General features: G+C 42.3%; 1 protein-coding gene across 2 annotated transcripts in view; it reads right to left on the reverse strand.

The window, feature by feature from the left end:
- HSPA9 (heat shock protein family A (Hsp70) member 9) overlaps nt 1–17001 on the reverse strand; it is a 414391-nt gene that overhangs the window by 240102 nt on the left and 157288 nt on the right. For both annotated transcript variants that reach the window (XM_040344789.1, XM_040344788.1), the window contains one exon: nt 11146–11252. In XM_040344789.1, the coding sequence (XP_040200723.1) occupies nt 11146–11252 (107 nt within the window). The remainder of the gene's footprint in view (nt 1–11145; nt 11253–17001) is intronic.

The raw sequence follows: 17001 nt of genomic DNA on the forward strand, positions 1-17001 counted from the left end.
AAAAAACTGCGCTACAACACAGTGATCTTAAGGCGCAGCTAACGTGCGAAGTACACAACCTAAAAAACAAAAAACTGCGCCAAATAAAAATTAATAATAAACCCCCTACTTAAAAAAAGCAGAGATTAGCAGGAAGTCCAAAAAAGTCCTTATGCTCATATGCAGAGGCTACTGATGTAATTTTCAAAACATTCAAAGACAATGGTTCCTTAAGGTGTTGCTTAGTGCTGAAAAGATGCATCTTTCAATCACCCGGTGACATGCATACATATCGTGAAGTCCCTCCACCGAGAAAATGAGCCTCTTACCAGATGGCAAGTAACCAGAGCAGTTGGCTATAGCCCAGCCATGGCCTTTAGGTTCCCCAGGGATCACAGGTAAAAAGCCAGCAGCGTCACGACCGTTTTGAAATCAATCGCTCTAATGCAGGAATTGTATAAAAGAAAGGACGCATATAGCGTAATACCGTTGGGTAACAGAATTTAATAAAAAGTAATGTACTTACAGCAGGATGAAATAAAAACAGCAGGTGTTTTAAAATGTAAAATGCCGGCCGGCATACAGGAGCCCTCCTCCCGAGCGTGGTGACGTCACTGGCGTAGCCTCCCAAACGCGTTTCGTCACAAAGGGGACATTCTCAATGGGGGTAGGGCTTTCGGCAGTGAGACACCATTAAATAGCTGCCACTCGATATGAAAGGCTGCTCAGTGGATGCAGAAAACGCCATTTGTAATATGGGTAATTGCCCAAACCAGGAAGCGCGGCGCAACGCCACCAGGACATTAAAGGCAATCAGTAAAGGCTTATCATGAAAAAAACCCAATTCATTAGTTACCCGATGTATCACCGATCGAATTTTAAACAAGTTCGATCCAAGCGAAACCATGTATTTGCTGAAAAACCCAGAAGGGGAGAGGGATTTCCCTGGCACTGGACACCTCCCTCCCAGTTTGAGATATACACTCGGCTTTACTCGATACACAATCGAGGTACGCCGGATGCATCCCATCAAGGATTATGACCTGTCCTGCAGGGGTTTGATCAGGAATTAATAATAAAGATATTGTTTAAAAGTAGAAAACCCGTGCTACCTGACAGGATAAGGAATCCTCCCAGAGACCGGTGTAATATTAGGTATAGGGCACAATAAATAGTCAAATGAAAAAAACTAGTAAAATGTAGGACAAAATGTGTAACTACATATATAGTCACACCATTCTGATATCTCCCTAAAATGAAGTGTTGTGCATAGAGAATCAGTGAGACCCTATCCGATTATCAATAAGACAATCATTACTTATATATAAAAAATTACTTTACATAAAAGTGATAAGTGAAAAAAATTATAATTGTGAATAAAAATAATGGTAATCAACCCCATAATATGTGTAATTAACAGCAATGTATACAATTGCTATGTGCAATAATTTCCAATTGGAAAATTGACCATATAGGTCTAATAGTATGACAGAAAGAAACTCATAAGAAAATTTCCAAGTATATTAACCCTTCCCCTATATGAAAGAAAAAATGGAGAAAATATATTTAATAATAAAATTGTGAAATCAAAAAAAAAATTTTTGCATCTATTATGTATGGATATGCCCATGTATAAATTGATGAGCAGCCAACAACAAAAACGAAAAAAGAAAGAAAAAAACCCTCTACCCCCAATGGTGCCTTTCGCAAAGAGTTCACATTTATGCATTATTAATAAAGGCGTTGACATCCATGTCAATGTTTAAACCAAAAGGAGTGTAATATTTTAACCGATGTATCCACCCCATCTCCATCTGAGATATATCCCTCACACTAGATTACTCCCCCTCCAATGGGGTTTGAACTTATCAATTCCCAGGAATAGAGTATTGGCAGGATCTCGGTTATGTTTAAGTCTATAATGGTTAGACACTGAATGGTCCTTTAAAACCAGCCAGTATATTAGTAATATGCTCGTTTACCCTTATTTGAAAGGACCTTTTGGTCCGGCCCACATATTGTAGGCCGCACGGGCATTGTACCAAATAGACCACCCCAGTTGATGCACAAGTTATGCATGGAACAATTTTAAATTCCTTATTAGTAACTGTAGAGGTGAACGTTGTAACACACCTCTTGGTGTTAGTACTCAAAGAGCAGACTCTACATCTCTTACATTTGTAATACCCCTTAAGTTGGTCAAAAAAACCTCTACCCCCCGTAGGGGGATCGATCACATTGAGTGAGATTTTATTCCTCAGGGACTGGACTCCCCTAAAAATTACTTTAGGCCTAACAGGCAAAATATCTTTCAGCACAGGGTCATTGGTTGCAATGTGCCAATGTTTACGAATCAAATGGGAGAAGGACCTGTGCTGAACAGAGTAAGATGTAATGAAAGGTGCGCAATTCAAAAATTCCCCACCCTCATCTTTCTTTTTATCGACTAACAAGTCCTTCCTGTCCATGGCAAGGACCCGATTCAGGGACTCCTCTAATTCTTCCTGATCATAGCCCTTCTCCAAAAAACGATCAGCAAGTGTCCCTGCTTGAACTGAAAAATCCTGAAGATCTGTGCAGTTTCTTCTCAACCTCAAGTATTGACTTTTAGGGACTTTCTTCCAAGGGGTATGATGACAACTATCGGTTGGAATAAAGGCGTTACGGTCTGTGTCCTTAAAATATGTAGACGTAACGAAACTACCAGCGTTAATCCCAATATTTAAATCCAGATAATGGACACTGGTCGGACTGGCCTTGTATTTTAACTCTATTCCCCTCTGATTGGAATTGAGTCTAGAGATGAAGTTGATAAGGTCATCCTGTTCGCCAACCCATAGGAGGAGGATGTCATCGATGTATCTCGCCCGATCTGGGGGGTATCCCCCACATATATGACATCCTCCTCCCATTTGGCCATAAACAAATTGGCCAAGCTGGGGGCATACTTGGCCCCCATGGCTACTCCTGTAACCTGTTTATAAAAATTATTATTAAAATAATTGGTTTGCACCTCCTCCTTATCCATCCCATAATGTCCCTGCCCCTTCTGGAGCTTCCATAGTTAAAAATGGCTCCCTGAATTGGGGTTCACAGGCCCAGCCAAGGCACCAAAAGGCTGGGCGAAAGAGGCGAGGTAACAGAGGGGGGAGGAGACGCAGGACAGCCCAAGCGTTCCAAAACGTAGAAGGTAGAGGTATTTTTAATTTAAGTTCCAGAACATTGACCGACTCTGAGAAATCGATATTGGATAAAGGCCTTAAATTCGCACCTCCTCAGTCTCAATAAATTTGGAACATACATGGATGTCCACAAATTTGTGAGAACAAATATTAAGAGATACATGGCGGGTACCTCTTCTACCAATCAATATTCTGGAAATGGCTACGTTCACTCGGGCCTATCAAATGCCTCTCTATTTAACCCTCCTGGTGGACTGGCACCATCCCTGAAAATTTTCAGGGATGTTCTACTGAGAGATTTGGAGGCGATGGATATTAAGAAAGCTAAACTCAATAAGACCCTACAGGAAGGATTAGATTCCTTATGTACCAACAAAGAATTAGTTTTATAAGACCTGCAGATAAGGGGGGGGGCATAGTTGTTCTAGACAAGGCTGATTATCTGAAGGAAATGCATAACATTGTCGATGACACCAATACTTATTCTATTCTACCTAATGACCCTAAAAGTAAATATAAGAGGGATTTGGAGATCTTGGTGGAAAGGGGTGTGTTTGAGGGTATACTCACCAGCAAAGAGAAACTTTTTCTTATACCCAAAGCCCCCCGAACTCTGACGATATATTACCTCCCTAAACTTCATAAAAACCCCATCTGCGGGTGGGCAGATATATTGATTTTTATTTACAGCCACTAGTAAAGAAAATCCCTTCTTATGTTAGGGACTCTAAACACATCATGAACATTCTATCTGGTATTCCACCCACTTCGGGCATGTGGATGGTTACCATTGATGTCAAGTCCCTTTATACCATCATCCCCCATGAGTTGGGGTTGGAGGCAGTCCATCATTTTCTTTTGAGGGATTCAGGGTTACTGACTAAACAGGTGGAGTTTATTATGGCGTTGCTGAAATTCGCAGCCGAATCCAATTATTTTTGGTTTGAAAATAATTTTTATAAACAGGTTACAGGAGTAGCCATGGGGGCCAAGTATGCCCCCAGCTTGGCCAATTTGTTTATGGCCAAATGGGAGGAGGATGTCATCTATGTGGGGGATACCCCCCAGATTGGGCGAGATACATCGATGACATCCTCCTCCTATGGGTTGGCGAACAGGATGACCTTATCAACTTCATCTCTAGACTCAATTCCAATCAGAGGGGAATAGAGTTAAAATACAAGGCCAGTCCGACCAGTGTCCATTATCTGGATTTAAATATTGGGATTAACGCTGCTAGTTTCGTTACGTCTACATATTTTAAGGACACAGACCGTAACGCCTTTATTCCAACCGATAGTTGTCATCATACCCCTTGGATTAAGAAAGTCCCTAAAAGTCAATACTTGAGGTTGAGAAGAAACTGCACAGATCTCTTCAGGATTTTTCAGTTCAAGCAGGGACACTTACCGATCGTTTTTTGGAGAAGGGCTATGATCAGGAAGAATTAGAGGAGTCCCTGAATCGGGTCCTTGCCATGGACAGGAAGGACTTGTTAGTCGATAAAAAGAAAGATGAGGGTGGGGAATTTTTGAATTGCGCACCTTTCATTGCATCTTACTCTGTTCAGCACAGGTCCTTCTCCCATTTGATTCGTAAACATTGGCACATTGCAACCAATGATCCTGTGCTGAAAGATATTTTGCCTGTTAGGCCTAAAGTAATTTTTAGGGGAGTCCAGTCCCTGAGGAATAAAATCTCACTCAATGTGATCGATCCCCCTACGGGGGGTAGAGGTTTTTTTGACCAACTTAAGGGGTATTACAAATGTAAGAGATGTAGAGTCTGCTCTTTGAGTACCAACACCAAGAGGTGTGTTACAACGTTCAACTCTACAGTTACTAATAAGGAATTTAAAATTGTTCCATGCATAACTTGTGCATCAACTGGGGTGGTCTATTTGGTACAATGCCGTGCGGCCTACAATATGTGGGCCGGACCAAAAGGTCCTTTCAAATAAGGGTAAACGAGCATATTACTAATATACTGGCTGGTTTTAAAGGACCATTCAGTGTCTAACCATTATAGACTTAAACATAACCGAGATCCTGCCAATACTCTATTCCTGGGAATTGATAAATTCAAACCCCATTGGAGAGGGAGTAATCTAGTGAGGGATATATCTCAGATGGAGATGGGGTGGATACATCGGTTAAAATCTTACACTCCTTTTGGTTTAAACATTGACACGGATGTCAACGCCTTTATTAATAATGCATAAATGTGAACTCTTTACGAAAGGCACCATTGGGGGTAGAGGGTTTTTTTTCTTTTTTTTCGTTTTTTGTTGTTGGCTGCTCATCAATTTATACATGGGCATATCCATACATAATAGATGCAAAAAAAAAAAAATTTTGATTTCACAATTTTATTAAATATATTTTCTCCTTTTTTTCTTTCATATAGGGGAAGGGTTAATATATTTGGAAATTTTCTTATGAATTTCTGTCATACTTAAAGAATTTCACCCTATTAGACCTTACATGGTCAATTTTCCAATTGGAAATTATTGCACATAGCAATTATATACATTGCTGTTAATTACACATATGGGGTTGATTACCCTTATTTTTATTCACAATTATAATTTTTTTCACTTATCACTTTTATGTAAAGTAATTTTTTATATATAAGTAATGATTGTCTTCTTGATAATCGGATAGGGTCTCACTGATTCTCTATGCACAACACTTCAGTTTATATGACTATATATGTAGTTACACATTTTGTCCTACATTTTACTAGTTTTTTTCATTTGACTATTTATTGGGCTCCTATACCTAATATTACACCGGTCTCTGGGAGGATTCCTTATCCTGTCAGGTAGCACAGGTTTTTTACTTTTAAACAATATCTTTATTATTAATTCCTAATCAAACCCCCGCAGGACAGGTCATAATCCTTGATGGGATGCATCCGGCGTACCTCGATTGCGTATCGAGTAAAGCCGAGTGTATATCTCAAACTGGGAGGGAGGTGTCCAGTGCCAGGGAAATCCCTCTCCCCTTCTGGGTTTTTATCCGTTTTTTTCAGCAAATACATGGTTTCGCGTGGATCGAACTTGTTTAAAATTCGATCTGTGATACATCGGGTAACTAATGAATTAGGTTTTTTTCATGATAAGCCTTTACTGATTGCCTTTAATGTCCTGGTGGCGTTGCGCCACGCTTCCTGGTTTGGGCAATTACCCATATTACAAATGGCGTTTTCTGCATCCACTGAGCAGCCTTTCATATCGAGTGGCAGCTATTTAATGGTGTCTCACTGCCAAAAGCCCTACCCCCATTGAGAACGTCCCCTTTGTGACGAAACGCGTTTGGGAGGCTACGCCAGTGACGTCACCACGCTCGGGAGGAGGGCTCCTGTATGCCGGCTGGCATTTTACATTTTAAAACACCTGCTGTTTTTATTTCATCCTGCTGCAAGTACATTACTTTTTATTAAATTCTGTTACCCAACGGTATTACGCTATATGCGTCCTTTCTTTTATACAATTCCTGCATTGGAGCGATTGATTTCAAAACGGTCGTGACGCTGCTGGATTTTTACCTGTGATCCCTGGGGAACCTAAAGGCCGTGGCTGGGCTATAGCCAACTGCTCTGGTTACTTGCCATCTGGTAAGAGGCTCATTTTCTCGGTGGAGGGACTTCACAATATGTATGCATGTCACCGGGTGATTGAAAGATCCATCTTTTCAGCACTAAGCAACACCTTAAGGAACCATTGTCTTTGAATGTTTTGAAAATTACATCAGTAGCCTCTGCATATGAGCATAAGGACTTTTTTGGACTTCCTGCTAATCTCTGCTTTTTTTTTAAGTAGGGGGTTTATTAATTTTTATTTGGCGCAGTTTTTTGTTTTTTATATTAAACAATAGTTACACTGAATTTACATGACAATCTAAGCACTACGAATATACCCTAATCTAAATACTGATCAAGTCAGAAGGGAAAAAGAATAAGAAAAATTGGGAAAAGGAGCAAAAGACCCAACACAAAACCTAGAAGTAAATAAAATGACAAACTAACATGATCAAAAAATTATTTTCAAAGAAAAGGTTTGAAGCTGAAACCGTCGTTTAACACAGGGGATTTGAGGGCAGACAGCTGGTGAATCCATTTTGCTTCTTTTTGAAGCAATAGTTTATTGTAGTCTCCTCCCCGATCACCAGGGATACATCATCCCTGATGCGATGAAAGAATGGTCGCTTCGTTTTGCCAATGTAAAAGGCACTGGCAAAACGAAGCAACCATTCTTTCATCGCATCAGGGATCATGTATCCCTGGTGCGAAAAAAAAAAAATGGAGACCCCCATCAGCAGGCATATGGGGCTTTTTCATAATTTTGATAGCTCCCAGATGCATTTTTTTTGCATTGGAACACATTCCCCCTGGCGATTGGGAGGAGACTATGATAAACTATTGCTTCAAAAAGAAGCAAAATGGATTTACCAGCTGTCTGCCCTCAAATCGCCTGGGTTAAACGACGGTTTCAGCTTCAAACCTTTTCTTTGAAAAAAAAAATTTGATCATGTTGGTTTGTAATTTTATTTTATTTTTATTGTGTCTATTGTGTCTTGTTTCTCAATAGTACCTTTCATCTCTGAAGGTTTTCTCTGGCTAAGCCTAGACTAGTGATTTGGTTAACCCCTTCCAGGCTGGAATATATATTTTTCCAGATAAATTTGGAACTGACTCCCTCTATAAGATCCGGTATTTATTTATTTGTTTAATACCATATGGCTTGATTCATATCATTTGGCTCTTTTGTTTGAATCCACTGGGGCCATTATTTCCTGTATTCACTATTGTCACTTTTATTTACTGTAGCATTCTTGATCATTCTATGATCATTCTATGTGGATGGACTTGGTCCAGTGGGGTTGTTCCGGTTGTGCGGGTTAATTTTGGCAACAACTATGGAAGTTTTCATAGCTATGGATATAGCTTTATGGTTACACAACGGTATTATTTAAAGTCGATTGGATTACCTTTGGCCCAGTCAGGTAAGAGTGCTCATGGTCATTTCACTGGATGATTGAAAACCAGTTTTTATGATATTTGTATTTGCATTAACTATCATTATTACAAATTTATGCTTTCCCAATATTTGATTGTCTTCAGTCAAACTACATTGTATAATTGTTTTGACAATTATGGTATTGTCCAATGGTGTTATAGTATATGGCATTATTTACAATGCTCAATGTTTATGGATTATTATTTCTTTGTATTTTAGTTTACCCTGTTACACGGCTCCTGATGAAGTTCTTCTGAGCGAAACATGTCGAGCTCCTTCCTAACAGGCTCTGCTGCGGTTTTTCCTCAAAGCCGTTAATAATCCCAGGGATCATAAATGTTTTGTGTATCTTTTTTATACCATGTTATACATTTTCAAATAAATTATTTCTTCTTTATTATATCTGTTTGATCTACTATTTATCATGACACCTTAAAAATCCCAGGGTTTGTTACCCTTCCACACATTTTATTATAGTTAATTTTTTAGGTTTACCGCCAGGTTTTTATATAGTGTCAGGTACACCCATATATTACCCAATAAAGGTTTTAACCCCCCGATTGCCCCTAGTTAATCCTTTCATCAGTGACCACCGTATTAGTGTTACGGGTGATGCTGGTTAGTTACTTTGCCGTTTATAGCAACAGGGCAACCACAGTATATAACCCAATAAAGGTTTAACCCCCCCTGATAGCCCGGCGGGTGATATCAGTTCGGATTAGTGTCAGATAGGGTCTGCGTCGCACCAGGCAGCGTCAGGTTAGTGCCAGTAGCGCCAACACCCATGCACGAAGCATACACCACCTTTAGCGCTATAGTATCTAAACAGATCAATACCTGATCAGATCTATACTAGCATCCCCAGGCGTTAAGGGTTCCCAAAAATGCCTTATTAGCGGGATCAGCCCAGATACCTGCTAGCACCTGCGTTTTGCCCCTCGGCCCAGCCCCCCCAAGTGCAGGATCGATCGATCACTGTCACTTACAAAACACTAAACACATAACTGCAGCGTTCAGAGTCAGGCCTGATCCCTGCGATTGCTAACCGTTTTTTGTTAGCGTTTGACTCATTTGCCGACAGTCAGGTGCTTTTTTACCTTTGAATCTTACCAGTGTGCCAAATTTAGAGCCCAAAATGGCAAAATTGAAAGGTACACTAGTGAAGAGGCCTACACGTTTCTGAGCATGACAGGTGGTCAGATTCAGGCTCAGAATACGATCCTGTAGATAGCTCTGGTGACGAAGGTGAGGTCCCTGCTAAGGTCAGGCGTACCCGACCCGATTCTGCTATTGAGGTGCAAGAACCGCAGGGCTCTCGTATGGAGCAGAGAAGTACTAGTGCTGCTCATCCTGGTGAACTGGCAAGCACCAGCGGCCTAGTACACCCTGGTCGTAAATAGTAGTGTCCCGCTGCCACCAAGAAGACAAAGGCAGGCCCCGTCATGCCCATAGTGTCCTTCCTGCAGAATTCGCCAATCCTGATTGGATGCCCACCACTTCTGCAGAACCCATACTCTCCCTCTCCCACACCCCCCCCCCCCCCCATTCACTGGCCCACCCGGTGTTCAGGTGGAAAAAGCAGATTTTACGCCACTTGATTTTTATTCGCCGTTTTTCCACAGAAGATCTCTATAGATCTATTGTGGACCAAACTAATATTTGTATGCTGCCGCCAATCCACAATTCCCTTCCCTTGCCAGAGATTGGAAACAAATTACGGCTTCCGAATTTAAGGCCTTTCTGGGCCTTTCCCTCAATATGGGCATACATAAATTGACGAAGTTGCGGACGTATTGGTCCAAACGCCCATTTCAACATATGCCAGTGTTCTCTACCTCCATGGCCAGGGCATGATACAAGCAGATCTTGCGGTTTATGCACTTAGACAAATAACTTGGTCGTCCTCGTGGAGACCCTGAATACGATCGGCTCTACAAAAATTCAGCCCCTCATAAACCACTTTAACAAACGTTTTGCAGCCTTGTTTGCTCCCCATCAAGTTGTCTGCATTGAGTCCCTGATTACATTTTCTGGCCGATTGTCTTTAAAACAGTACCGTCCCAGCAAGCGTGCCAGATACGGGGTCAAGCTCTACAAGTTCTGTGACCGGACAACAGGCTATACATGGAGCTTTGCTGTTTAAGAGGGGAAAAGATAGTCATGTAGAGCCAGAGAACTGCCCAGATTACATAGGGAGCGCTGGCAAGATTGTGTGGGACTTGGTGTCACCCCTATTCGGAAAGGGGTACCACTTGTATGTGGACAATTATTACACAAGCGTGCCACTTTTTAGTCACTTGTTTGATTAAATAGGCGCATGTGGCACCGTGCAATCTAATCGCCGGGGCTTTCTCCAGCGGCTTATAGATTCCCGTCTTAGGCTGGGGGAGAGAGCCTGCTTGAAGTTCTTTCCTCCCTTCACGCAGACACGACAGTACAAATTTCTACGGCAAATGGTGTTGTGGAGAAACCCTTCTCCACAAATATAACTAAAATATGGGAGGGGTGGACCTCAACGACCAGTTGTTGGTGCCGTACCTAGTTGCCCATTAGGCCAGACGCTGGTACAAAAAGTGTCAGTTTACTTATTTCAATTGGCTTTGCTGAACGCTCATGTGCTATACAGAGCTTCAGGACAGACTTTATCCTTTCTTGAATTCTAGGAAGAGATCGCCACAGCCCTTCTGTATCCAAGTGGTGCTGCACCTCACCATTCCCAACTAAATGCAGTAAGCCGGCTGCATGAGAGGCATTTTCCGTATGTCCTCGAGTGTACCCCTACCCAACGAGCCCCCCAAAGAAGATGCGTCTGTAGCAAGCGCGTGAATGAGCATGAATGAGAACATGCAATTGTGTCAGCTCAATGGTAACAGCTTTAAGAGTGTATCCTGGTTAAATTGTCTAAAACGAAGCATGCCTTATGTAAACTGTCAAAAGCACACAAAAAAAAAAAAAAACCCTTACATTTTATCGTCTGACTTATCTAGGCCATAAGCAAGAGCCGCAGCAGTTGGTTCATTAATTACTCGTAAAACGTTCAATCCAGCAATCTGCCCAGCATCCTTTGTTGCCTAAAATAGTGAAATATAAAATTTAGCAAACTTTAAAAAGATTACAGTATTACACAATGTATGCTTCAAAACATTGCAAAAGCTAGTATTATTGAACCACAACTTAAGTATATTGATATTGGGGCCAAAACAACGAATCGATTATGAAATAAATTGATTACCATTTCCATAATCGATCAGCCAGGAACATAATTGGGTTAAAAAAGTTTAAATTAGCCCATTAAAGGACAAAAAAGCGAATAATCGCTACTTTAAAATATTAATTTCACTGTTGCACAGTAAAAAACCAAACCCCTTAGACTAGCGATTTGCACTTTTTGTACTGTGAAGGGCCGATATATATTTTTAACCCTTATTATGTTACTAAATTTCTTAGGCCTAGTTCACACCCATGTGTTTTTTTGGTGCTTTTTTGCAGAAACGCACTACAGTTTATTTAACGTTCACATCTATGCTTTACTTTCAGCTGCTGTGTATTTGGAAAGCGTCAAGGACTTTAACGCAAAAACTGTGCTTTTTTTAGTTCAATAGACAATGGAGAAGCTGCAGAAAATGATGTAGTGTTTTTGCAGCAATTGTTTTTTTATTAATCTGCCCAACAACAAACAAGCCAAAAAAAATAAAATAAAGGATAAAGCAAAAACGCAGCTAAATCACGTGGCGAAAAAACAGCCCAGGACACAGCCATTCATTACATAATGGGTTAAGGGTAACCAGCGGTGATTGGACACTACACAACCAATTGAAGACAGTTCCCCTCCATATAACCCCTCCCATCAGGGAAGTAGCAAGCAATAAGGTTCCCATAATAGGGGGGGGGGGGGGACCTCTGTATCCCGTGGTGTACTCCAGGAAAAGGATTTTACAGGCAAGCCGATTAAAAAAATCTGTTTTCTTTATCGTACACCACGGGACACAGAGCCATAATCATTACGTAATGGGACGTCCCAGAGCAATGCTCCATATGAAGGGTGGGGTGACACCGATCAAGCAGGCCGCTACGGACAAGACGACCTATACTGCTGCCTGCAGCACACTTCACCCAAAGGCGGCATCCTCATGTCCTTTCACATCTATTTGATAGAACTTGGAAAAAATATTGGATTGAAGACCAAATGGCAGCTTTACAGATCTGAGCCAATAAAGTCTGGTGATGCACTGCTCCTGAAACACTTAACGCTCTGGTAGAGTGCGCCCTAACATAAAGAGTTCTGTTCTTTAAACCATAGGCTTGAATAATTGTTGTCGAATACACCTGAGATAGTGAATTTTGATGCTGCTTGGCCCCATCTGGCAAAATAAACATCTGTTTTGCGTATCTGAGCAGTTGCCTGCAAATACACTTTTACTGCTCTCACTAGATCTAGGGAGTGCAATAATCTTTCTTCAGCTGTCCGAGGGCAACTTGAAGGCAGTACGCATAACATTGTACCTTAGCATCTGGGAAGCAGAGAAGGGTTCCTCTGATATGCCTGATCCATCCAACTCCTCATCCCTGGCCTCTGTGGGTGTTACCTCATCCTCTTCAGATTTTTCTGAAAGGGGATCTAAAACAACCGAAAGATCTGCTTCGCTTTTTGTCCTTTTGCGAGGACTTTGCGATTAGCGATCTTCCCTTCTAATTTTTCCAGGGCTGCGGTAAAAGTGTCCTCAGTGACATATGCAGGCCCAGGTGCCACCAGAGAGGCCTAGTTAGACTTACCGGTGACGGTATTTCCAAGAGCCTTTCAGGACAACCCTGGAGAGAGCGCAGATCCGCCTCTTTTTCAGGAAACACATGTGATCCTTTAAAATGCCTCCTCTTCCACCATGGTCTCAGTTATTGTGTGGTCTCCGACAAACTGGTAAACAAAGCACAGAAGAACCACAACAAACCATGATAGACATTTAAAACACACTTTTAATCAAATACCTAGGGAGGGAAAATATTGGTTGTCCTGAAAGGCTCTTAGAAATACCATCACCGGTAAGTCTAACTAGGCCTTTCTCAAGTCGCCTTTCAGGACAACCCTGGAGAGGATAACCGAGTAACTTACCCTAGGGTGGGACCACTGCCTGCAGTACCTTCCTGCCGAAGGCTTGCTCTGCAGCGGACAGTAAATCTAATCTGTAATGCCGAAGAAAGGTTGAATAGCTGGACCATGTGGCAGCCTTACAAATCTGGTCAGGCGTGGCACTGGCCCTTTTCGGCCCAGGAAACTGCCGTTGATCTCGTTGAATGGGCAACACCAGAAGGAGGCACTTTTCCTTTAGCTTGATAGCTTTCCATAATGGCTTGTCTAAGCCATCTACCTAATGTACTCTTGGAAGCCTTCTCCCCCTTACGGGGCCCTGAGAATACTATGAACAGGGCGTTCGATTTCCTAAATTTCATCAGTAACTGAGAGGAAATGGAGTAAACATCTTCTCACATCCAGAGTATGGAAGGCTTCCTCTCCTGCGTTAGAAGGCATTGATGAAAAGGTAGGAAGAATTATCTCCTGAGAGCTATGGAAAGTCGAAGAAACTTTTGGGAAAAAGGCTGGATCCGTACGGGAGGATTATCCTGTCTGGAAAAGGCTCTGTGATTGCCAGTGCTTGAAGCTCGCTGACTCTCCTTGCCGTTGTGATAGCCACTAAGAAAATAGTTTTGAGCACCAAACTTTTCAAAGAAATGTCTTGTAAGGGTTCAAACGGAGCTCCTGTGAGACCCTGTAACACAATGGATAAGTCCCAACTGGGAAAAACTTTAAGGGCTACAGGTCTACTTCGAACAAGTGCCCTAAAAAACCTTGAAATTAAATCTTCTCTGGATAGAGGTTTTTCCAAGTAAGAGCCGCCACCTGAGTTTTCAGGGTGCTGGCTGCCAACCGTTTCTCCATTCCTGCATGGAGAAATTCTAAAACAGAAATTACATTTTTGACCTGAAGACTTTTGGAAGAGCACCAGTTGTATTCTTTCCAAACCTTGAGGTAAATGGCCCTAGTTACCCCTTTTCTGCTAGATAGTATGGTATTTACCACCTTATCAGAAAGTCCTTTGGCTTTTAAGAGATGGTTCACAGGACCCTGAGAAAGAAGGTCTTTCCTGAAAGGTAGTTTCCATGGTGGTTTTGTGGCTAAATTTAAAAGTATCGCAAACCAAGGTCTTTTTGGCCAGTAGGGAGTAACTAGGATCAGGTTGGTTCTTTCTTCCCTGAACTTCCTCAGAACTAATGGGATTAGTGAAAAGGGGGGGAAAGCGTAGCACAGCTGGTAATGCCATGGGTGTGCCAGCGCATCTATGCCCACAGCCTGACCCACCTTGTGAAGAGAGAAGAACTCCTGAACTTTTGCAATTTCCTGACTGGCAAACAGATCTATTTGTGGTCGCCCCCATTCCTGGGAGATTGCTGTGAAGACTTCCTGATTCAAGCTCCACTATGCTTTTTCTGCTTAAGAGGTCTGCCAATAGGTTCAGACCCTTTCAGATGAACTGCTGACAGATGCCACGTTCAGTTCTGCCCAGGACAACAGGTGGTTGGCCAACTCCATGAGGCCTTTGCTCCTGGTCCCCCACTGCTGTCGTGTTGTCTGTCAGGATTTGTATGTGGTGACCCCTTACTGCTTTTTGGAAAGCAAGGAGACCCAGGAAGATGGCTTTTAATTCCCTCCAGTTCGATGACTTCCTGGCTTCTGATTTGGACCAGGTGCCCTGCGTGGTCTGACCGTCTAGATGGGCTCCCCAGCCCCAGGAGCTTGCGCCTGTTAGACGTTTGTCTATAGGAAAGACCCAGGGAAGACCTTTTGTCAGGTTGTTTGCGTTTCTCCACCACCAGAGTGCCCTTTTTACATATGACATTAGTCTGAAGCATTTTTCTAGCGACTCTTGGTGCGACCAGGTCTGAAGGATGTTTATCTGAAGGGAACGGGAATGCAACCTTGCCCATTGGACTGCCGGGATTGAGGCCGTGAGTAGGCCTAACACTGCCATAGCTGACCTGACTGGAATCCAGAGATTTGTCTGAACCCGAGCTACAGCAGAGACTACCTTCTCCATTTTTTCCCTGAGTAAGAAATACTGCCTGAAGAACTGAGTTTATGGTGTAACCCAGAAACTTTGTTTCCTGTGTTGGACCCAGATTTGATTTTTCCAGATTTAACAACCAGCCTAGATTCCTGAGATAAGCCTGCGATACCTGAAGGTTCGTCGCAACCTGCTCCCTGGAATCCGCAAAAAATAGCAGGTTGTCCAAATATGGAATGACCGAGATCCACTTCAATTTCAGAGGGTCCAATGCCTCTGCCATGATCTTTGTAAAGATCCTGGGGGAGGATGACAGACCGAAAGGGAGGGCCTTGAACTGGAGATGCCAAACAGTGGACCCTAGGTTTATGGCCAGTCGCAGAAACCGCTGGGATTCTGGTGCTATCGGTACATGCAAGTACGCAACCCTCAGATCCAGGGATGCCATGAAGCAGTTTGGGGTTAACAGTTTTGTTATGGAATAGATTGTGTCCATACGAAAATGTTTGTACCAAATCGATTTGTTCAAAATCTTCAGGTTCAAAAATCAGACGATATTTGCCTGAAGGTTTCTTCACCAAAAATATGTGGGAATAAAACCCCTGACCCTCCTGATGTTTTGGGACTTTGACTATCACTTCCTGTTTTATCAGATCCTGCAATAGGTTCATCATTGCGGAAGATTTTTCTGGATCCCGTGGGAGGGCTGTGACATAGAATCTGCTCGGGGGACATTCTGAAAACTCCAGACTGTATCCCTCTGCAATGATACTTTCCACAAAGGGACTTATGGGCATTTGAACCCACTGTGGAAGGAAGGCAGACAGACAATCTTCCCCCCACTGGGGTCAGATCGTCACTTACTTTTGGGTGTTTGGTCTGGGGGAGATTTGAAAAGAACTCCTCTACCTCGGCCTTTTTTGAGAACCCAACGCATTTTATTTTCTTCCTTATTTTTTTAGGACTGCTGAAAAGAACAAAAATTATTTTTTGGATTCTGACAGGGAAGGCTTTTTTTTTTTTTTTTATCAGCTGTTCTGTCTAACACCTTCTCTAGATCTTGACCGAACAGAAAATCGCCCGAAAATGGTAAGCCACATAACTTGATCTTAGAAGGTGTATCTCCTGACCAGGTTTTTAGCCAGACTGCGCGCCTGGCTGAATTTGCTAAAGCTGCTGATCTCGCCCCCATCTTAAAGGGTCACTAAAGGAAAAAATGTTTGCCTAAAATTAAGGTCTGCAAGGTACACAGACAGAATAGTGTAATGATTCTGTTAAAAAAAACAAGTAAATACCTATTAAATTCCTTCATCTATATCACCTCCGGCATTCTAGTTTCTGTTTTCTCATTCACTTCCTGGTTTGCATCGTTTGTTCATGCAAGAACTACATTTCCCAGTATGAATTGCGGCACGCCCAGTAATTCACACCTCCTTGAAGTCCAACACGTACAGAGCGTCCTGCCACACAGACGTAGTTCCCAGGAGGGGGTAAGCACGTTACTGACCACCGCAGTAAAGCCTCCCATCACGGTGGTCAGTAAAAATCAGACAAGCAGGAAGTGAACAGAACAGAGAAGAAAGAGCAACTTCTGAGCAAAAACGAACAATGAGGAAGTGAAAAGAGGAATGTCTGCAGGTAAAGGATGCTAATTTTGAAAAACATTTTTTTTCCTTTACAACCCCTTTAATAGACTTGGCTGATGCATCCGCCATATACTTGAACAAAAGGGAAGGACTCCAAGGGATCCTTTCTTGGTGTACCT

This window comes from Rana temporaria, chromosome 3 (assembly GCF_905171775.1).
Source record: "Rana temporaria chromosome 3, aRanTem1.1, whole genome shotgun sequence".
NCBI classification, from domain to species: domain Eukaryota; kingdom Metazoa; phylum Chordata; class Amphibia; order Anura; family Ranidae; genus Rana; species Rana temporaria.